This window comes from Neophocaena asiaeorientalis, unplaced genomic scaffold (assembly GCF_003031525.2).
Source record: "Neophocaena asiaeorientalis asiaeorientalis breed wild unplaced genomic scaffold, Neophocaena_asiaeorientalis_V1.1 scaffold99, whole genome shotgun sequence".
Lineage (NCBI taxonomy): Eukaryota > Metazoa > Chordata > Mammalia > Artiodactyla > Phocoenidae > Neophocaena > Neophocaena asiaeorientalis.
In genome coordinates, this window is record NW_020173022.1 from 2,475,318 (window position 1) to 2,498,330 (window position 23,013).

At 38.4% G+C, this 23,013-nt stretch overlaps 1 protein-coding gene across 7 annotated transcripts in view; it reads right to left on the reverse strand.

Annotated features, from left to right (window-relative positions):
• Positions 1-296: 296 nt before the first annotated feature.
• The window catches only part of F5 (coagulation factor V), an 87,846-nt gene continuing 65,129 nt past the window's right edge, over positions 297-23,013 (reverse strand). For 5 of the 7 annotated variants that reach the window (XM_024742433.1, XM_024742435.1, XM_024742434.1 and 2 more), the window contains 12 exons: positions 20,201-20,363; positions 19,218-19,454; positions 18,123-18,333; positions 15,032-15,211; positions 13,043-13,159; positions 12,096-12,167; positions 11,166-11,269; positions 10,421-10,576; positions 8,051-8,195; positions 5,546-5,697; positions 2,444-2,626; positions 297-722 (listed from right to left, as the gene is read on the reverse strand). In XM_024742433.1, the coding sequence (XP_024598201.1) occupies positions 579-722; positions 2,444-2,626; positions 5,546-5,697; positions 8,051-8,195; positions 10,421-10,576; positions 11,166-11,269; positions 12,096-12,167; positions 13,043-13,159; positions 15,032-15,211; positions 18,123-18,333; positions 19,218-19,454; positions 20,201-20,363 (1,864 nt within the window). In that variant the 3' untranslated portion in view covers positions 297-578. Of the gene's footprint in view, positions 723-2,443; positions 2,627-5,545; positions 5,698-8,050; positions 8,196-10,420; positions 10,577-11,165; positions 11,270-12,095; positions 12,168-13,042; positions 13,160-15,031; positions 15,212-18,122; positions 18,334-19,217; positions 19,455-20,200; positions 20,364-23,013 lie in introns of those variants that run through there. The other 2 variants (XR_003002911.1, XM_024742439.1) reach the window with 2 other exon arrangements.

Genomic DNA, 23,013 nt, shown 5'->3' on the forward strand with positions numbered 1-23,013 from the left:
TGCTTACTTGTATCTTTACACGTGGAGGGTCAGAAAAGTCATTATCGTGTCAGTAACATAGGGTATTTTAAGCATGTGTTGTTTCATATAGTAAGACTTTTTCTCTCCACTGTCAAGAAAAACAAACCATTGAGAAATACTGTTTGTTTCCTATACTCTTAAATCATAGTATTTTTAAAGAAAAATATAGGAATGAAAGTTATCTGGGCTTATAAATGGTTTAAAAGAGTAATATCTCTTTTATTAATGTGTTTAGGGTTTGAGAACTATAATGAAGAATGTTAACTACATGAATATTACTTTATATAGCATTTTTAATCAGTGAAAGATAAGCCTTTTCTTGTTGGTTCTTGATATTTTCCCATCTATACTCAAATTAATGCAGAGATAATAGTCATCATCTTACTTAGTGGTTATAAGAAGTTATAAAGGTTTCACATATAAAATTTTATTCTCTAATAGAGAAAAGAGAAATAGTGGAAAAATTTTAATATTTAAAATAGCTCTAAAATACATTGTCCACTCTAAATGGTTTGATATCGTTGAGTCCCTCCTATCTTTTAGAATAATCAATTCTATTAAATATCACAGCCAAAGAGTTCCAGGCGAAGTGCAATGTTTTGATTCCATGTTTTAGGAATGACGCGTATAAACCTGGAAATGATTGGTGGGTTGAAAAAGTTCTTCGCGTGTCCTTTGATATTATTATTTCCTTCGAAAATCTGAAAGCAAAATATGAGAAAATCTTTAAGGATGGCATAATGGGTATAAAAATCTTATACCTGAAAGTAACATAATATTGTATACCAACTGTATTTCAATTTGAAAAACTTATAATTTTTTATCCTTTTAGTTCAAACTGTGAGCATTAATGAACACATACAACATTATCACAAAGGTGATCCTCAATCAATTATGAACTCACACTCCAGACATACCTCTTTAGTGATATCACCTCATCAGTGATCTGAGCTGGAACAGGGAAAAATAAAGAAATCTGATATGGTGCTGTGGGGCAGCCGCAAAAGCATATCTGCCTTTAGCCCCTTTGTAGCTATGTGACTTTGAGCAAATTACTTGTAGTCTCTGATTATCCATTTCCTTATTGGCAAAATGGGGATAATAAATTTTACCTCATAGAAGCTGTTGTAAAGATTTTAAAGAGTATGTAAACATACGACATTTATTAAGTGCCAGATAATGGGCACCAATAAATGGTTAGCTATTACTAACTTTTAAAATAAAATACATCATGTATTTTTATTTATCCTTTTTGTCATATGCCCTATATCATCAACTGAACTGTGTTTTAGGTGTGTTTCTGTCATCCCCAGCAAGTTCCCCAAGATTTACACACATCAGAAGCTAAGTCACAATTTGTTTATAAAAATGAGTTTTGCCCTACTATGAGGATATCTTGATACAGTGAGAAATAAACCAAACCAAACGTAACAAATAAACAACTCAAGGGTTTAGAGAGAAAGAGATTCAAATCCATTAACTGAGATTAAGTGCTGAGCCCGTGATGAGCATAAAGTTCCATCCCCTTCTCCTGTGTTGCCCCTCCTACTGGTTTCAGCCCAATTCCCATTCCTGGAATATTAGGTTCCTCTCCTTAGCTTTGCCTCTGGTAGTATTTTAAAACCGTATAACTAGGAATTTAGGAGTATAATGGAATAGTTCATCTTGCAGGAAATTAGTCTCCTCATCAGGAAGGATAACAATTGTTTGAATAACAATATGACACTGAAATGTATATGGCCATGGGTATGTATGTGATCAGCCATGAATAACAAGTACATCCAAGCTAATGTTAATACGGTAGAAGGTTTTCTAGACCCCTGTTACAGACTGTATGTTTGTATCCTTCCAAAACTCATATGTTCAAACCCTAATCCTCAATAGGATGGTAGGAGGAGGTGGGTCCTTTGGGAGATGATTAGGGCTAGGATGGGGGTAGGGCCCTCATGGCATCTCTGTGTGTGCATGCACCAAGGGAGGCCATATGAAAGCACAACCAGGAAGACTGCCCTCACTAAAAACCCAACCATGCTGGCACCCTGATCTAGGATTCTAGCCTCCAGAACTGTGAGAAATACGTGTTTTTTGTTTGTCACCCAGTCTATGGTAATTTGTTATACAGTCCAAGCAGGCTGAGACAACCCTTTCACCATCTTTCTCAATCAGAGCTAATTAAACTTCACACCACCCGCTGCTGTTTTGTCCTCATTCTTTTATAGGTGGCTCAGTCAAAGCAGAAAGATAGTGTGCATGGTCCCTGTCCCAAGACCAGCTACTTACAGAGCTAGGACTTAGAAGACTTAAAGAGTGACGCATGTCAGAGCACGCTTATCAAATACAAAGAACTATTTGCAAATTTGAGGTTCTGTTCTCATCATAGCAGTTTTCAAATTGTTTTCTTTTTGCCAAGATACCCCTGTACCTTGTCCACCAACGAGGATTTCTCTCTGTAAGGTTTCCATTCGACTCCCTGGTCACTGTACTGGATGGTGTAGCTCTTCACATACATTTCAGAGGACAGAGACTTGCAACCCTGTGTTACAATCGCTGTTATCTTCTTGATTTTGAGCAGATCAATTTGTAACCACTGATTGTTGTTGTTTGCCTATGAAAATGATTAGAACAATGCATTTGACATTAAAACCTTTGCTTTTTTAGACCAAGATACTTAGAAATGCACTGAGCTGGAAGGATTTCTTTTATGTCTCATCCCTGAGGATTCCCTGTCTCCTAGAATCCTTCCCTGTTCCTTCTTGTTTATTGTCAGCAGGTTTATAAACTTTTGGAATATTTCACGCATTGTACAACAGTTATGTGTTTACTTGTGTTCCTTACCCTTTGAGGGCAGGGAATTAGTTTTGTTTTCAGGTGTTCACCACGGTGTATGGCACACAGATGGTGCTCAACAAATAAATACATTTTATTTGAGAAAAAGTATTAAATTGCTAAATTACCTGTAAATATTTTTCTCTTAAGCAAGTTTATTTAAATGCTATGGTGATATTACTGAAGAGTTATCTGAGAAAGAATTAGATAGTATCCTCTCCCAATTTAACTTATTTTAGAAAAGCCCCAATTTTCTTTCCATTGCTAATGTCCAATAGGAGAAGTAGTCCAATTTCTTCTTTTCTGATATTTCAAATAAATGTAATATCTGAGAGACCTAATAAAGCTACACCCAGGGCTGGATATGGCATAGTAGTTGTCCTGTCTCTGGCCTAACAAAATGCCTTATTTGATGATAGGCGCTTGGAGAAAGAGAATCAGAAAGACTAATTGAGTTTTAGAGTAATCTGAGATTAATTTTCATCTTTGGGAGGTTTATCATGCCCCATAGTCTCATTCAATTCTATATGAAATAATGAATATTGATATATTTTCTCAACATCACTCATATGTGCATGTCTGTATGTATATATGTGTATACACATATGTATGTATATGTGTAGTCACATGTGTATATATGTGTGTAGTCACATGTGTACGTATATGTGTAGTCACATGTTATTGTATTTTTTAAGCAAATTAATTGAATTAAAATGATTGTATTAGATAATTTTGGTTAATTTTGTAACACCCTCTAGTGACATCTGGTGGTGTTTTAGTGTGTCTTCAAATCAAGGTTGTACGAGTGATACAGAATGCATATAGATAGCTAGGGGAGCTTTGCAGGTGTACATTTTTTTTGGAGGCATCAAAGAGGTAGAGACACTTCAGTCTGCGTGCATACCTGCATATGTCTGGCTTAGATTTTCCACCTCTCTAAAGAAACCCTGTACATGACATTTCATACTATTGAAGGTTAAGTGAAACAAATAGTTTTGACCTAAAATTCCAGATTTAAAATGACAGCTTTAAAAATTAAAATTAGACTTTTATCTTTGCAGCCTTTACTATATCACAAAACTAAGAGTAAATTATATAGAGGGCAAAATTTTTTTAAAGGCTGTAAAATGGAGGGTGGGATGACAAGGTTACACCATGAACAGGTCTAAAGGGGCATCTGGGAAAGAATTTGTTGATACCCTCTCTCTAACTTTTTTTTTTGGGCCGTGCTGCATGGCTTGAAGATCTTAGTTCCCCCACCAGGGATCAAACCCAGGCCACTGTCAGTGGAAGCGGAGTCCTAACCACTGGAATGCCAGGGAAGTCCCTTTATTTTAGTTATATTTATTTTATTTTATTTTATTTATATTATAGAAATTAAATCAATATAATGTTACACAACATTATTACTTTAACTTCTGTGGGTCTCAGTTCCCCCCTTTGCAAAATTGCAAAATGAGGTGCTTGGGTTGCTTCAAATGGTGCAAGGAGCATAGATCTGTCTATCGGGAGAGTGGGATTCCTGATTCCGCCACCAGGCTAAGCTAAAATTATTTAACCTCTTTTGCGTTTGGACTTAAAAGGAAAATCTGAACCAGATGCTTTGTAAAACCCTTTGCCTTTCTAACATTCTGTGATTCTGTGATGATCCAGAAATGAGTCTCAAGGCACAGACATAGTTGCCCAAGACTCTCTGTATTGGGCCCAGATAGTCTCTTCTATTTGCTCCCCTTGCATCACACCATTCCCTCCTCCTTTATCTGGTGGCTTGATTTAAGATTAGGATGTGGGATTCTATACAGAGTCCAGGGAATTGGAGTGTAGCTTCCTTAAGAGGGAGTTAGGAGGACAGAAAACAGGGAACCTGGATTAAGTTGATTGACTGGACTGTTCTGATTTCTGATGCCATTCAGATTTTACAGGTCAGTCGAAGAATGAAATAAATATGAGTCAATTATTAATAGTTACCCTAGAACTAAAAGTTACCTTAATTACTCAATGGGCTAATATCGAGGCAATATAACTCTCTGCGAGATGTTTACAAAACTTAGATCACGTATTTATAAACCTGGTTTTGCAGCATCTTATCAGGCTGCCAATTATCAAAAGGAATGTTACAAGGTTCTGAAAAAATGAGAACAAGACAATTTAAATGACACTCTTAAGAAAATGAAAAATATTGCTAAATTCTGGAGAGAACAAAAAGAAGACAAGATGTTGCAAACCTAAGTCATTTATCCCTAATGGAAGTTGTCTCGATCAGGAGTTGGCAAACTACAGCCCGAGGCCAAACCTGGCCTACTGCCTGCTTTTGTAAATAAGGTTTTATTGGAACACAGTCATGTTCATGCATTTACATATTGTTGACGGCTGCTTCCCTGCAACAGTGGCAGAGTTGAGTAGTTATGACAGAGAATGTATGGCTCACAAAGGCTAAAATATTATCTGGCCCTTTGCAGAAAAATTTTGCCCACCCCTAGTCTAAATCAAGACCACAGAGATAATAACTTCTCTCCGAGCCAAAGTTCGAGCTAAAGCTATCAAGACAGCACACAGCCTAGTTCTCAGACCTAGGATCATAATCTGCAGAAGCAGGAGATGATACTCTGGCTTCCTGGGGCCCCCATGTTCCCTTTAGTGAGGGTCTATGCTTTCTTCTGAAAGGCTGAGAGGATTCCCTTTGCAGGGGACATTTCACCTTGGCTTGCCAGGCATTCACACGGCCCTGGGCATTAAGACGGGCAAGGAAGGGTTCCCAGTAATCTCCCCACCAAGAGTTTTTAATTGAGGAAGCTGTGATTTGCTTGTTTTCTATCTTTCCACTTTCCATACCCAGCGGTGTAGAGCATCCTGTCAAGAAAAAAGTAATGTGATTAATTATATACCACTGATATTCCTTGCATGGCATTTTGCACTTCAGAGGAGACAAGAAATAATATTACTGCTAAGTAATGACAAAAACAACCATCACAGCAATGAACATTTATTGTCCAAGTGCTAAACCCTGTTTTCAGGCTTCACACGTATTACTTAATGCTCTTAAATATCTCCATTTTACGAACGAGAAAACAAAAGCACAGCAAGAAAAAGTAACTTGGCTAAAATAATACTGCTAGAAGAATCAGAAACTAGCTTTGAGCCCAGGAAGCCTGACATTAAATACCATTTGATGTCATTTCCCTCCTTCAGTGAGTCATGGAACCTTTGTTCTTTGCTTTGAGGTAGACAATACTCCTAAAGTATCTATGTATATAAAAACATACTCTATTTCTTCTAAGAAAAGCTACAAAGAAGAAGTTATAGGGGACCTTAGTAGTCACATTTAATATTTTATTCCAACCCTTTGAGGGTGCTTCATGTGATACACCCTTTAGAATTTTGCCAAGGCATAAATTTGAATGTCACAGGCAACAAAGCTGATCCATGAGTGTAAGAAACATATCTAGTGAGTGAGCCCAGATGACTGCCCATCATCATCATCTTTGTGACACTTTGTTCTTGCTAGCAAATCATGCAGACGTTTTCTTGAAGTGATACCTTACTTTCTTCATGAAAAAAAGGCTTCAAAGAAGAAAGCTTACTGCTAATACTAATTATATAAACATCAAGAAAGTGAAGAGATCTTAAAAAGTAATACTTCTTGTATAGAAAATAGAGGTTTTAAATAGACTGACATTGTTGAAAGTCACATTTTAGGGTAGCTTGACTCTATGACCTGAACAAACTACCAGTTACATTGCATACCATATGGAAAGAAAAACGATAATGACTTATAGAGCTGTTTCAGGTTTTCCTGCCTGATCAAAATTTGCAATTTTTTTCTGATGTGGACCATTTTTAAAGTCTTTACTGAATTTGTTACAATACTGCTTCTGTTTAACGTTTTGGTTCTTTGGCCATGAGGCATGTGGGATCTTAACTCCCCACCAGGGATCGAACATGCACCCCCTGCGTTGGAAGGCGAAGTCTTAACCACTGGACTGCCAGAGAAATCCCCCAAATTTGCATTTTATGTGGAAGATGTTACATAGCATTGCTATCTGAACATTGACAAAATGCCCATTTCCATATCCCTCATGAATATCAAGAGTTTATTGTACTGTTATCTGCTTACAAGTTTCTTATCAGCTGATAAGAAACTTATTCCAAGGTTCAGCTTTCTCCACTGTAAGCCATGGTTTCTTCCTTCTACCCTGAGAGAAGGCACTGTAGCTCCTCAACAGATGTGCCACAGCAAGTTTTAGGTGTGCCTGTATGTGTGTGTGTGTGTGTGTGTATATATATATATATATATATATATATATATATATATACATATACATATATACATATATATTGTATAAATATGTCTTTATTTTGCCTTCCTTGTTGAAGAATATTTTTGCTGGACAGGTGTGACTGTATATTGATCTCCCTCCCCCCTCAGCCCTTGAGCAGCTAGGTGGTGCCTAGATCAGCCAAGCCCAGGGTGGATTGCTTCATTCTTTTACCCCAGACTGTGAGACAGATATTATATTTTATATGTGCTTTGAAGTGAAAAAATTTGGAAAGCACCACTTTAAGAGTCAGAGAAGAAGAAGAGTTGATAAAATCCTTAAGCATCTTGTTATATAGAGTAGAATTTTATTATGGCCATTTATGATTATCTAGATTTATTTATACCACAGGTCACATTACATCCCCTGAAAAATAGAAGCTTACATAGAAAAGGCTTGGATACCTACACAGAGTGTGAAACAGAATACAGAGTTCAAGGAAGGTTTCAGGAAGTTGGGAGGCAGATGTATATTTCAAAAACATTCACTGAACACCTAATATATGCCAGTAATGTTGCTAGATACTTTTATTACGTTAAAGTCTGAGTGACCTGGCTGGAAGACTTTGGAAGAGTCAGACCTAGTTTGACTCTCAGTTCTTATTGAAAATGGGCTGATGGAGGTCATTCTTCGCTAGGGCCCTTCTTTCGAGGGTCAAGGCAGTATCCATATGATCCCGGAGTTCTTCAGAGAGCCTGCCCTCTGGCTGACAGAACCAGTCTCAGTCTAGATCACAATGAGAGTTTACCTGAGTAGAACCTCTGTTTCACAAAGGTTATTCTAGGAGCCTAAGTGAAGAGAACTAAAAATTCTACCCATTCTCCCATACCCCCCAAATCTTGATTTTCTGAGTGGCAGCTAGCAAACAATGCATCTGTGTTCCTTACCGTTAACCTCGCAACCTTGCAGCTCCAATCGAAGGGCAGGTTTGTTATAGGATTTAGTTGGAGAGATTCTAATATATCTAGCCACAACAGGTGGGTCAAACTGATTCTCTTTTATTGTAGAGGCATCCGAATTGCCATTAAAATACTAGAGGAAGAGAGGAAAATTTAGTTATATTATAACAATTCTCTATAAGGTGATTTTATAATAAAATTTTCATCCAATCTAATATTGTAATATTAAGTTTTCATGTAGCCTGAATCAAATTAATTTGGTCTTAAAAGATACCTGGGAATACTTCCACTTCAGGAAGATGGTATAAGCACAACTGAAAACATAAAAAGACTCTGAAAGGTGGAGAAAAGGCAGACTGGCTGGGGTTCTCAGGACCCAAGGAACAACACAGTGGTGAGTCCCCTGGGTTTTCTTTTTACCACATATACAGACTTATAAGTAAAGAAGCCAGGGACCAGGAAACACGAATAGGTGCAGACCAAAAAAAGAAAATAAAAGCCAGCAAAAGCCTTCTTTCTCTAGCCTCAGGACCAGAAAAGAGCAGTCTAACAAGACAGAAAACTTTTAGATAACAATTATTCTACTTCAAGCCAAACATCATAGAATAGAAAACACTGTGGCCCCTTCCCTACCCACAGCAGCAAAGGCCATCTGGGGAGCCTAGACTTCCATGCTCATGAGACTGTAAGGAGGCACCCCAACACCCTGACTGGGGTTGTGTCAGAGAAAGCCAAATAGAGACCCAGGATCTTCATCTCTTCCAGCTTCTAATAAGGCTCCCGCTCCTGCAGTGTCAGTGGATACCATCCCATCCCCCCCCAGCAGCAAAGAGGAGGGGTCCCAGCTCCGGTGTCAACAGAGGAGGCCAAGTAGGGAATGGACTTTGACCTCTATCTGGCTGTAAAGAGGCTGTGCCCCATCCCATTTCCCTGCCAGAACAGTGTCAGGAAGAGCCAACTAAAACAAAAGAGTGGATATCAGGAATATTGAAAACAGAAAAGCAATAGATAACAGCAGTGAAACAAAGGGCCAGTTATTCGAAAAGATCTTTAAAAACTGGCAAATCTCTAGCAAGACTGACAAAGCAAAAAGAGAAGAGATGCAAATTACCAATATCATAAATGAAATAGGCAATATCACTACAGACCCTGCAGACATCAAAAGGATAATAAGAGAATACTACAAACAACTCTTACACATAAATTTAACAACTTAGAGGAAATGGACCAATTGACTGAAAAAACACAAACTATCCAAATTCACCCCATATGAAATAGGTAATTTGAAGAGCCTGTAACTTAAAGAAATTGAATTTGTAGTTTTAAAATTCCCAGAAAACAAATCTCCAGGTCCACCTGGTTTTGCTGGTGAATTATACCAAATGTTTAAAGAATTAACACCAATACTAGATTATCTCTTCCAGAAAACAGAATAGAAGAGCACACTACCTAATTTATTTTATGAAGCTAGTATTACTCTGATTTTAAAACAAAAAATGTATAAACAGATAAAACTACACACAAATATCCCTCATGAACATAGATGCAAAAATCTTTAAGCTATGGACTTTAACTGTAATTTGTGTACTGTCTCCAATACAGATTGCTAAGAACCATAATTTAAGATTTTCATGATCTATTCTAAGGTATAGTACAAATAATTTATTATTAGAAATAGCTAAATGATAACATAGAAGATAGTAACATAGTAAATGATTTACAGAAAAAATGAAACTGATTCAAGGTTATCAGTGTAATAATGGTGGACTGACTCCTTGCATTCAGATAGCTTTCTTTGAAGAGGGGGGTGAGGAAGAAGGGGAAGAATTAGGGCTGGTATAATTGGGTCATTGGGAATAAACAGGCTGAGCCCCTGGACAGTCCAACAGGGGAAAGTCACTCCTCAGGCATGGCAGCAAAAAGAAAATGTGAGAATCACACTGCCTCAGAGCACTACTGCTATTAACACTATTATTTCCTTCAGTTACACTGAAATAGAGAACAAAATAAAATGTAAGAGTTAGTAAAATCAAAACTCTTGGTGGCCAATTTTTAGCATGAGCTCTTTAAGGCACAAGACCAGATATTCTACCCTACTGCCTATCATCTGCCAATCTGAGAAGTCTGGGTATTTAGTTTGATTATAAAGAGATTTTTTTTTTTTCAAGTTTTATGGAGTTTTGGAATTTCAGAAGTCAAGCTTAATCTTTTAATTTGTAATACATATATACACGTCATTTTACCTCTTTCCTCCATAAGACACTAAGAAAGCCGTTTGTATTTATAACACCCAGAAAGGTATTTTAAAAAAAGATATAGTAACCCTAGGCTCGGGAAGAAACAACAATGCACACAGACCATCACGTTCCTAGTGCTGTTTCCTTTGAAGATCCGCCAGTTTGTCCGGTCAGAGCTGTAAGCCACAAAGAACTCGGTGGTGTAGTAAGACTTCAGGTAGTGTTTGGCACCTTGGGTCTGGATCCCTGTGAACAGGACTTCCCTTTGCATGTCTACCTGCAATATAGAAAAGCCATTAAGCAGAACCATCCTTGTCAACAAGTCACACGCTGCCTTAATTCATTGTAAAACTAACCTTCTTTAGAAAAAAAGAACCAACACCTAGCAAACTAATAAAATGGCTAGGGGCAATCCGTATTTGAGCACAGGGTACCTGACTTGAATCCAAACTCAGCCACTCACTAGTGTATGTGACATTGGGAAGTTAGTTAATCCCTCTGTGTATTAGTTTTTTTTTTATCTGTAAAGTGGGATATTACTAAAAATAACCTCATAGGATTAATTTTGAGCATGTAAAGTACTTAGAATGGTGCCTAGCGCCTAGTAATTTTCATTTCCCCTAACAACATTGCAAGAACAACAAGAAGAAATTATTAAATCACTGCCATTTTTATTATTACAGGGAATCCCCTGGCAGGCCAGTGGTTAAGACTCTGCACTTGCACTACTGAGGGCCTGGGTTCAATCCCTGGTCAGGGAACTAATATCCCATAAGCCGTGTAGTGCTGCCAAAAAACAAAAACAAAAACCCCCACATTTTTACTATTACAGTAGCAGTAAATAGTATCAGGTTAATAAGATATACCTGGATCCAAGGTTTAGGGTTAAATTCTACTGCAAGTTTTTCTGCGATCCAAGCATTATATGATCCACCATTGTTTAGTCTTGCTAATTTGGGTTCCCAATAACCTAAATCCAAAGGAAGAAAATAATTTATTCTGAATTAAAAAAAAAAAAAAACCATACAGCTAGCAATTTCTCAAGTGAGTTTAGTCCCAGTGGAAAACCAGATTCCTCAAGGAACTTCTGTTGCAATTAGGAGACCAGGTCGTTGACACGGGCCTCAGCTACTAAGTCAGTTCCTGATTATGAAATCTTGGTTTCGGGCCTGTGCTTGGACAGCTGTCAACTACCACCCACCCCCTTTACTGCATATAGGTCACATTTATTTTTTCTCAGTTATGTTGATATGGTTTCTGCCTAGTGTGTCTGCCTAACAGAAAGACATAGGAGGAATTTATGGGAGCCTCGTGATCCCTTACAATTGACCTTCTGATGTTGGGAAGAGTTTGAGGCAGAGAGAGGAAACTTAGGAGGAGTTCCTGACGCACAGTGGGTGAACAAAAAGTTTCTTGAACAGATGCATGGTCGATGCAGCAAAGGGCTCTGATAATGGGGATTGTAATACCTGGCCTATAAGACCCTGTGAATCTGGCTAGAATATTTCACGGGTTAGTTCCCTTGACATCTTACATTCTACAGAACAGAGTAATGAGTAATTTCTGCTTAGAAAATACGTATAACAAAGTAAAATTTCCACGGTTAGAGATTATACCTCTAGTGGGTCAGTAATTAGATATTTTACTGCTGTTTTACTACGTTGTGGTAGAGAAAAGCCTAGAGAGGAGCAATGGCCCATGGATTCAATAGGCAGCATTGTCATGTACAGTTTTGCGGGCCGTATACAGCACAGTTTTAGGAGGTGCCTTTTACAGGCTATGATGCTACTACTTACCCCAAAACTCAGAAGCCTTGATCTGTGAATCAGCTATGAGACCAGTGCTTAGTCCCATTGGCATTTTACAGTCTACAAAAAAATAGAACAATGAATAATTTTTGCTTAGAGAGTATATAAAATAAAGTAAAATCTCTATGGCTATAGATTATACCTCTAGTGGGTCAGTAATTAGATGTTTTCACCTACCTGTGTGGCGCTGACTTAAATATGTCTGACCATAAAATCGTAAATGTACTAGCAAGAACTGGTCCTTTAATAGAAATTAAAATTAGTGATGCCTTAGTGGAAAACAACTTATCCTGAAGTGCAGATACTTTTTAAATTGATTTCCATCTGTTTGTATCTTAAAATAAGCCATTTTACAATATTAAGTACTATCCCTCATAAGACTATGTTCTCAAAAGTTGACCTGAAAGTTACAATGTTATTTATATACCGATCAAAGAAGGGAATACTAGCCACTGAACTATCTGGATGTTGCCACAGTGCTTGGTACTCAACAGGTGCTTAGTAAATTCTGGCTTGCTGGCTGGCTGGCTGGCTGGTTGGATGGACAGATGGAAACTGTGTTTCTCAAATACTGAAATGCCAAGTTCAGTGACTATCTCGGTCACAGTTGAATTCCTGGTTTCTCTCCCCTCCTCTACTCTGGGAGTCTGGAGAATTTCTTATATTCACTGCCCCATGGATCACAAATCATGAAGGAGGATGCTTTATATTGGTTCCTCAAATGAGAGGAACGCCTTTGGTTTGAACCATTTGGCTTAAAACTGATGTTTGCAGTATAGTCAGACTATAGGTCAGAATAAAAGAAATTACGGCTACAGATTATGCCTCTGTTACGTCAGAGTTCTCAGAGTTGAATATTTCCAATCTAAAAATTGGTAATATTCTAGGAACAGGCACTCTCCTGCTAAAAAAATAATGTGGCTCTTGGATGATACCTCTGTCTGTGATGAGAAATGGCGTTTGCATCCCTGCTCTCTGGTTTTCTCCAACTTCTGTGTCTAGGAGCCACCAGCCAGGTTTTGATGCCTTCATTTCAAGAGTTTTAAATGAACCTAAAATAGAGAGTAAAGGACAACATTGCATACACAAAGATTAACAGGTTAACATTGGTTGACCACTACCAAAGAATCCTAAAATCCCTGAATTGCAAGTGGTTTAGAATATAACTTAAGAGTTACCCATTTCTCTTTAGGCAGGACTACAGGTGTAACAAAGAGATCAAAACAAAACAATGACAACACACACACAAACTTACTAAAAATAAATTTCCCCGGGACTTTAAAAAATCTCCAACACCCCTTACTAGAAAGAAACTTTCATTTATCTAAATATAATGTTACAAGTTAACCCATATATAATACAGCTTATCAAAGCAACCTTGAATGATATGTCATCGGGCCTCAAAAATACTGTACATGTTTCCTTTCTCTCTCTTCATTTCTCTAGCTTTTCTTTTTTATCTGAGAAAATTAAAATAAAACATCCTTCCCCCATGTTTCAATTTTTCTATAAAGTTTACATTTTAGAGAGAGATGTACAAAAATTGTTTCAGAAAATCACTGAAAGAGTGAGATTTCTGAAATCTCTGATTATCCATTCTGGTATTTAACATTACCTACTGCCAGTTAGTATTTAAATTCTGCTGACTATAATATGTGACCATTTCCTAGATTGTGAGTAAAAAGTAATAGCTGATGGTCATCCTCCTCAAACACGCTAAAAAAAGACCTCCAGCCTTCTACTCTGTAATGCTGATATTAGGTATGAAGATTTAGGTGGGTCAGCGAACCCCAGCTTCTCGCGCGCAGGCTCATGGAAAGGATGACTGATCTGGTAACACTTGGTGAAAAGTTAGGAGTGAGTTTGACCTAATCCTTTCTGCCCCTGATTTTAACAGAGTGGGTCTTTATAGCTTTGTTAATGAGAAACTGGCATGTTTCAAACAAACAAGGACCCTGTTTACCCCCATCCTTAACTAAATCGGGCCCGTTTGGACTTGGGTGCCTACATCTGAGGCTGATTCACACAGCAACCTCCCCACCCAAAGTCCTGTCAAAGGACTGCCCTGACTAGCTTCTCAGACAGCATTTATGGAAGGTAGGCTGCTTGTTAAAAATGCAAAAAAAATGTTAAAAATCCTGGGCCCCTGCCCAGGTTCTATCAGATCGAAGTCTCTGAGAGCAAAATCTCTCCTTAGCATCTGTGTTTTAACCAGCTTTGTAAATTTGTATTATGCCCCCTGCAGTTTGAAGATCAATGGCATCTAGCACTTACACCTCCACTCACACACCTGTGATACACACCTACAAACAACTCACTGGCACGTAAAAATCCTTTTTGATGATTGTAGTTTGTTTAAACCTTATCGTTATTTTGCATATGAAAAGCTTTAAATACCTTTATTATACTTTAGCTTTTAGAATCATTTAAAAATATATTTTTCCCCTCATGAGTCAGTTTAAGATTCAGATTCCTACAGTCACTTGCCCAAAGATATCAGGGTGATAGAGTGAGGAGAATTCAAGAACCCCGAAATCCTGGTAAGTTTCTGATCTCCGCCCAACAGAAAGCTTTAGCTGCCTGAACCTCGTGGGATTCATTTTGTAATCTGCTTTAGACCTGGCCTGCGTGACACATCATGGCTTGGAAGAATCTGCAGTAGACAGAGCATCTCTGTAGAAGAAAGCTGGGCTGCACATTTAGTCTGTGTGGTGCTACAAACAGTGCAGACACTTAGCTGACTCTTCTGTATTCTGCATGCAGGTTTAGAATATGGCTTTGCCCAGGATCCATGCCAGAGCCCATGCTTTAACCCCTTTGGAAGGAGATGCACAAGGAGGGAATGAGGAAGAGTTACAGACGCTAAGATTGTCCGCTCTCGCCATTTTGTCACAGGGACCTCTTTTCATTGTCGAGATCTTTACCAGGCAGAAGAGGCCAGACCCCTAACTGGTGCTGTTGAGTGCCATTTTCCAGCAAGGTCTGGCCATGAAAGTGAACCACATGAATGTCCTGGGAGCCGCCTACGTTCAGCAGGTGCAACCTCACCCACTCTTGCTCATACATTCTCAGGCCAGGCAAGTTGTAGATCATCCCATTGATGGCTGAAAGGACAGAGAGTTGCAATCAGTCAAAAATCTGTGAACATCAGGAAAGAGGAAATATGAGGCCTTCCGCTCACCACCCATCTTCTTTATTACTCTGCATGCCCAATCCCACCCAGACATAGTAAGGGGCCCCCTATATGTCATAATATCAGTAAGAGGCTGAAACAGAGCCACCTTTTCCTTCTTACACCAGCCTACTGCAGAAGTGTGGGTGAGTACCCTTTCCAATCAGTTTATCACTCTTTTCCCCAGATTTACACTTTTCCTGTTCTGTGCTTTATCCATTTATTCTTTATATTTGTAGTATGAATTTTCCTAGGCTACGAAAAGGGTAAGGACTAATGTGGACAGATAAGTGAACTCTAGTCATTAGAGGAAAGAGGGTAAGTGAGGGGATATGCAGTGTATCACTCTAAGGCCTCCTAAATTCAGAGATAGTTCCAGGCAAAATTAGGAAGTCAGTTTAAAAAAAAAAAAAAAAAAGTTTATTTATTTTTGGCTGCATTGGGTCTTCATTGTTGGGTCTTCGTTGCTGCACGTGGGCTTTCTCTAGTTGTGGCGAGCAGGGACTACTCTTCGTTGTGGTGCATGGGCTTCTCATTGCAGTGGCTTCTCTTGTTGCAGAGCTCGGGCTCTAGGCGTGCAAGCTTCAGTAGTTGTGGCAAGCAGGCTCAGTAGTTGTGGCACATGGGCTTCGTTGCTCCACGGCATGAGGAATCTTCCCGGACCAGGGCTCAAATCCGTGTCCCCTGCATTGGCAGGCGGATTCTTAACCACTGCACCACCAGGGAAGCCCAGGAAGTTGGTCTTTATCTTTGTTATACCCACCAGCCTTAGACATTCATGTTTATTCTCTCGTTTGTCTGATTGCTCCTCTGCCCCCTTCCCAGCTTGGATGTCTAGGGTTCTCAGACTTTATCAACTCTCTCCTTACTGAAATATGTGTTTTTTAAGCATCTGATAAACTTGATCACCTTAACAAATGAATGCATACGAAATTTTAATGATAAAGCTTAATGCTACCACGTACTTAATTGGGACTGAAGTGAGGGAAGTTTTGGTGGTGGTGGTGGCTGTTGTTTATTCTTCTAAAGTTAAAGGGACTACTGTGGAATTTCAGGAACCAGGCAAGTGAATTTTTGGAGGGAGAAGAGTTGAGATCATTTTGGCTCTCTTAAAATTATATCAGATATGAAAGCACCTGTCTACATACTCATAACACCAGCCTCACCTCCTCATCTTAGTTTCTGTGTAAGAAATAGATCTCCTAAAAGTAAAAGGTATCTCCAGTGGTTATTAGGTCAGCATTGCTAAACCATTACATCAGGATACAAAAGTGAAGACGCTCAACAGAGTAGGCACTCAGTAAACATTAGATAAATTGAGCTGAGTGAATAAAGTTCATTTGTTTACTAATCCAACACATATTTACTCGGTGCATACTGCAGAGGCCAGGCATAGGTGGTCTGCTTATCAAATACCCTGATAAGTTCTACAGTGGAAGATTACCAAATTACAGAGATTTAGACGACAATACATTTAAAACTAAAACTATACTGGATGCATTTTACGCTTTCTTTGAAGAATCAGGAAGCAAGGCCTCGAGGGTACTCAGCAAGTAAACAGCATAGCTAAGAAATGAGCCTGTCTGATTCTGCAGTCTGTACTTTCCACTAGGTTGAGAGATTTTCAGAGGATGTGCTTCCTACCCATGAGACCAAGCACCCTGGGCTGAAAGGCCTAGAGATTATAGGAGAAGAGAAAAGAAAGCTCTGCTTGGAGTCTGTGGGGCAGCTCTCAACTGACTCTATTCTAGACTGCTTAATAGAATTTCTTAACCTTGCATGATAAGCAGAGTCCAGAGGGTGGGGTTTTGGAGCAGATTGTAAATCATATTGTTTCCTTTCCTCTACGCCAAAGTGTTTTTACAGGTGAGATCAGATTGTATTCCACACTTACAGAAGTTTAATAAGGAAAATAAGCTAAAAAAGGGTAGCCTGAGTATATAAATGGGGTGGGAGAGGGAGCATAGACCGACTTAGCCTTGATGACTGGCTGGGGAGAGGAGGTGGCAGTGAACTGGATATTGCTTATAATGTCTTTTTTTTTTTTTATTCCTGAAGCCTCTTCTTTCCTATTACACTGAATGACTGACCCATCACCCAAAGCACAGGACCTTCCTGATCAGAAATCTCATAGAAATCACCTCCATTTATCAAACTCTGAAAACAGGGTCATTTGTCTTCTGATCCCTAAGTCATTATATCTGTTGTTCACCAAATCCTAAATTCTGCCTTTCTCTAAAACTGTAGTTCCGTTGCCAATTTACAGACAAAGTTCCTGAATGGACTTCAGAGTAGATATGCTTTCCCCTCTTTTCCCACCCAAATGCTCTCTTGGCACTCTTCTTCCATTAGCTGGCTACACAGTTTCCTATATCATTTTCTCCACATATGCTTTGGGTGCCACCTGGGAACTGCTGAGAGCTACAAATATTACAGTCATTCTTATTTTGGAAGTGTGTGTGATCACTTCTACATAAATAATTGATCCTTTAGAGATCAAGACACAGTTTTATTAACTGTTTAAATTGCAGAATGATGTTAATTCCTTTCCAATTTATGTTACCCACCGAAGCACACTGGCTTTTTTGTTGGTTTGCTTGGGTTGGTTTTGCAGCAGCCTTGTGAGCTATCTTTTAGATTTCAGATTTTGTATACTCTCTTTCACCTGCAGTGTCACCTGCCAGGTTACATCAGCCCTTGTAGACATTTAAGGTCCTGGTGTCAGGTAGAGCTCCTGGTTCCACAGAAGCATCTCATGTCTAATTTTGGGAAGACCTATGGGCAGGAATCACTATCACCCAGTGATTAGGTTCAGAGACTAGATCAAAGTCAGAGGAAAATACCATGAAACTCATGGGAGTTTTTTACTTCTGAGGATGTGTGTCTCCAAGACCTCATGGGCTTCTTTTCATAGTACCAGCTCTTCTTTTCATCAAATACCATAAAAAGTAGGACAAATTCTCTCATGTCCACAGGCATGTTGGTCTCCTTATGAAGTGTTCCTTTTCGGCAGATCAGAAGGGGTCCTATCAAGCCTGAATGGATATCTTTTTCCTGGAAGACAGTAAGAGCAAATTGCACGTATTATCTCTTTCTCAAGATTTTCTTTGCCCTTCTGACAATCACTGATCATATTGAAGAGGAGACCTTCTCAGAGGCTCTGAATTTGAAGATTATAAATGAATAGCTTAATAAGCCTGGATATTGATCATCTAATTCTGTGATACTCATAGTCACTTCCTCTGATTAATCCTTTGTTTCAACATGGTAGTAATGATAATAATGATGATAATAATAGTGATACTATTATAAATACTATTTATTGAGCATCTACTATGTTAAATATTTTGCCTATAGTATCTTATTTAATTCTGACAATAATCCTATATGGTAAAAAATAAATTCATTTATTGAACAAATATTACCAAGTGCCTACTATATATGCTACATACTGTTATCTCATTTTTAACTTTGGAAACTGAGGCTGATGGAGCTCAAGTAACTTTCCTAGGGCTACACAGTCAGTGACAGGATAGGAATTGAAATCTAAGTCTATGCTCTCTACCATGATCGAAATGAGGGAGTCTTGATTTTGTAGTTCTTTTATTAAAAAAGAAAAAAAAAAGGCAGAAGAAAGCTAATACTTGTTCAAGGAAATTGCAGATAAACATCTTCTTCTGTAAAGGTAGTCACTCTAACTAGGACCAACCTTTTAAGTATTCCTCATTCCTTTCCACTGAACAAATGCTTCTCACTGTCATCTGAAGATCTGCATGGAGAGTCCCTGATTACGGTAGCTGTCGACTGTTGACCATGATCCTTACACATTCCTCATGGAAAGACAGATATTTACTAAGAAATAATTGTGACACTTCCATTTGATGGACTCAGGTTATAAGTTTGGGGAAATGACAAAAACTTTTGATGGCTATGCTTACCGGGTTCACTGCCGAGTAGTAGGCCCAAGCCCGACAGGCAGAGCCAGGATTTTCTGGCCCTGATCGCTCAGTGGCATGCCATACATATGTATAAGTGCTGTTGGGCTGAACAGCATTGTCTTCCTTAAACCATTCAGGAGAGTCATCTTCATAAGTCTTTCCCTCTGATGATTTCTCATAGGAAAGCCCATGGGCATGAAGAGAATATGGTCTGGATGCTAAGTTTTTAAAACGAACCTAAAAAAAAGAATGATTCACAAATGTATTTACGTTTAATAAAGCCCCCAAAATGTCAGTGTTATGGGTCAAAGTGGATGGCTATTAAATTGAACCTAAGATATATTGAATGTTTAGAATTGCAAAGTAACTTTCGTATATTACTTCATCTAATTTTACAACCATCCTATGAGATAGGGCCTAAGTAGTTTACTCCAGAAACACCAAAACAGGTTTGTTTTTAGGCTCAAAGCAAAAGTATTGACATTATCTACAAATGAAATGATAAAGATAGGTGCTACAGATTTGAAAATGAATGAGGCTTGGGTTTTACTCGCAATAAGGTTTCAACCTACTGGCTAGAGAGACTGCACATGTGAATGCAAGTTAAAAATCTGGAGACAAAAGGTGCTGTAAACAAAATATGAATGGGATTAGGTGGGAATGCCTGGGAGGAGCAATTCAATTGAATGTTTAGGAGAGGTTGGGGGAATTAAAGAAAGTTTCTTAGGAGAAATGGAATTGGCCCTTATAGAATGAACAGGAGCTTAGCAGAGGGAGAGAGAAAATTATGAGATCTTTTTTTTTTTTTCCTTGAAGAGTGGCAAGTTACTTGGTGAGCAGTCTTTGAAAAGAAATGTAGTTATTTGTTAATTTTGAAAAATAAATAAGTCACCATAGCTCTCTTGCCACTTTCATCTCTACAACCCTCTGGTGGTTGTGGAAATTCCTCTGATGATCTTAGCAATGCTCAAAAGATGACTTACTTGGATAACATCATCCACTTCAGCTCTAATGATAGGACCAAGTATGCCAAGATGCTCTTCATACTCTCCCCGAGGATCAAGCTTGTTAAAAGTGCTATCAAGGTACTTTCGAAAAACTACTTTCTTGTATATGGTGTCCTTTGAAACATCATCAATGTCTTCACTGAAATGATAATAATAGCATTTGTTTAAAAGAACAAGTTAAAGACCGTTCAAGAATTTAGGAAATTATCTGTTTCTGGATATAGTATATAGAGAAGATATTTGATAAACATTTGATGAACAAATGAATTAAAATATAAATAACTAAAACCACAAGCCAGTAAATATCCTTCAATTCCCAGCTCATATATCATTTCTTGGTATCTCCTCCTATGATCCTTTAGACTGGGTCAAGTCTCTAGCATTCCTCACATTTCTATACTACTACTATAGTATATATAGTAAATCCCTGTAGTATTCTGATAATATTTCTATAGTATATATAGTAAATTATATATCATTTATTCATGAGATTATCTATTAATATCTGACTCTACCACTAGGGTGAAAGCCCCATGAGGTTAGGGATTGTGCCTCGTTTGCTTATAATTTTTATTTCTAGTGCCTAGCAAGTTATCTGGCACATAGTAAGCAGATATTTATTTAATGTATTAATAAATGACAAATATAATCATATATTAACATAGCAGATTTTAATATCAAAAGCAGACAAAGCCATGTGATGGGACAGTGCCAGGACAGGCAGATGATAAGAGTCAGTTGATTTAGAGGGCCATCCCTGTAAAGGTCACTGGATGGATGAGTGTTTTATATTTGGAAAGTAGCCACTCTTCCCACATTTGCTTTTGCTAAATCATAGTATTCCTCATGTAGTTCACCAGCTCAGTCTGGAGCTAGAGCGCATCGTATTTTCCTACTGACTCTTAAATTCCCCAGGAGTCTGGGAAACAGGCCAAAAGCTCATCCCTCAGTCTCACAGTATTTGTTACACAACATGAGCCATCCACAGAGAATCCCATTCTGCCTTCCTTCTAGCCTTTCTACCGGATTAACCCCGTTCTTCCAGACTCTAAGCATAACATACAGTCTCACAGAACACATGGGGAGGAGCAAAACAACGTTGCCATAAAAATGGGTTGCATATCTGGAATGGGACACAGGATTTTGAAGGAACTAGTTCCATCCCTTTACACTCTGGAAAACTTATTCCCTCAGTAACTTGCTTAGAAATCCCTAGATAAAGTATTTATTCTCATATAGTAATGGGTGCTACATCTAAATAGGAAGTCAAGGGAGAAAGTCTCTTAAACTAGCAGAATTCTAACATGGAAATGTCAGGCATCAGATTAATGAAATAATTTCTGTAAGTCATGCCATGCATTGTGTTTGCTTACTCTAGTTGCACTTTGGTTTTAACTTTAGTAGTGTAACAGTTAGCTTTTGTAAAAGCTGTGGGCTATATTTGGACACTTTACACATGGTCCCCATGATATCCCTGAGGATCTGTAGTTGCTTCTTGTCCCCCTTTCTCTCCTTTCTCTATATTGTCATCCCAGAATATAGAACCCAGACCAATATGGCTTTCCACACTTGAGCAAAATTAAATTAAAAATTATCTTTTAAAAATGCATGTTGCTCCCTTAAAAACTCTCTGTTATAAGTCAGACCACTTACAAAATTGCATCAACTCCTTCAACTCTTTGGTTGAAGAGTGGCTGGAACCCTAAAATGTTAGAGCTGCAGCAGATCTTGGGGGCCACTTGGTGTAACTCCTCCATTAAAAAGACTGCAAGTAACAAGGTTCGGGAAAGGAACTGACACATTCCAGTAAACTAGAAATGGCTTAAAGCTTTTGAAGGGTTTCTCATTGCTCTTTGAAAAGCATCAAAATTCTTCCCAGGGCTCACAAAGCCTAGTGGCATCTGATCTCTGCAGAGCTAGCCAAACACTTTCCTAGCACCCACCCTCTTCTTGAGTTCCAGCTACACAAGTCTTCAGGTTCAGGGCTTCCTCCTTCCTCGGGGCCTTCATCATGCTGTTCTCTCTGTCTAGAATGCTCTGCCCTCTCTACCTCCTGTTCATCTTCAGATCTCAGCTCAAACGCCACTTCTCCAGAGTCAGACTCCCCAGTTCTCATATCTCCATATATCACCTTTTCTTACTGGTCTTTCTCATGGTTAATTTTTACACTTATTTATGTGAGCACTTGGTTCATATCTTCCTGCCCAACTAGACATAAGTTCCATCAGGGCAGGAGTCCTGTGTTTATACTCTCTTTTATAGTCTCAGCACTTAGCACAATGCCTAGGAGAGAATAAGTACTCATTAAAGAGTTATTGACTGAGTGAGTCTATAAACCAAGTTAAAACAAAAGTTTAAATCAAGATAAATCATTATGTAATGAATGGCTCAGTTGAGGGCATAAACTTGCTTTTTGTTTCTAAGCTACTTTATACCCTTGGCCTCTGCTACTGGAATCTTATGGAATTTGAATTAATCTTCACCAAGATGCTATATACTTTATATCGATCAGTAAACAATTTAAAATATTTTTGTTAAATAAGTAATTGCGAAAGGAGATTTCTACATCACAAATTTGGATTTGAAGCCAACTTCAGTGAAATCATATTGATTAGCCTATAGCTATGGATAGGTTGGGCTCTGCATTGGAGCAAGAAGGGGAGGTAGGAACACGTGTGATGAGAAAAGAAGAGAGAGGAGGGGGCTAATTTAACTACAAAATATCATAGACTTCTTAGAGTGATAACTCTTATATTGTCCAGATGTCACCCAAAGTAGAGAAGCTAATC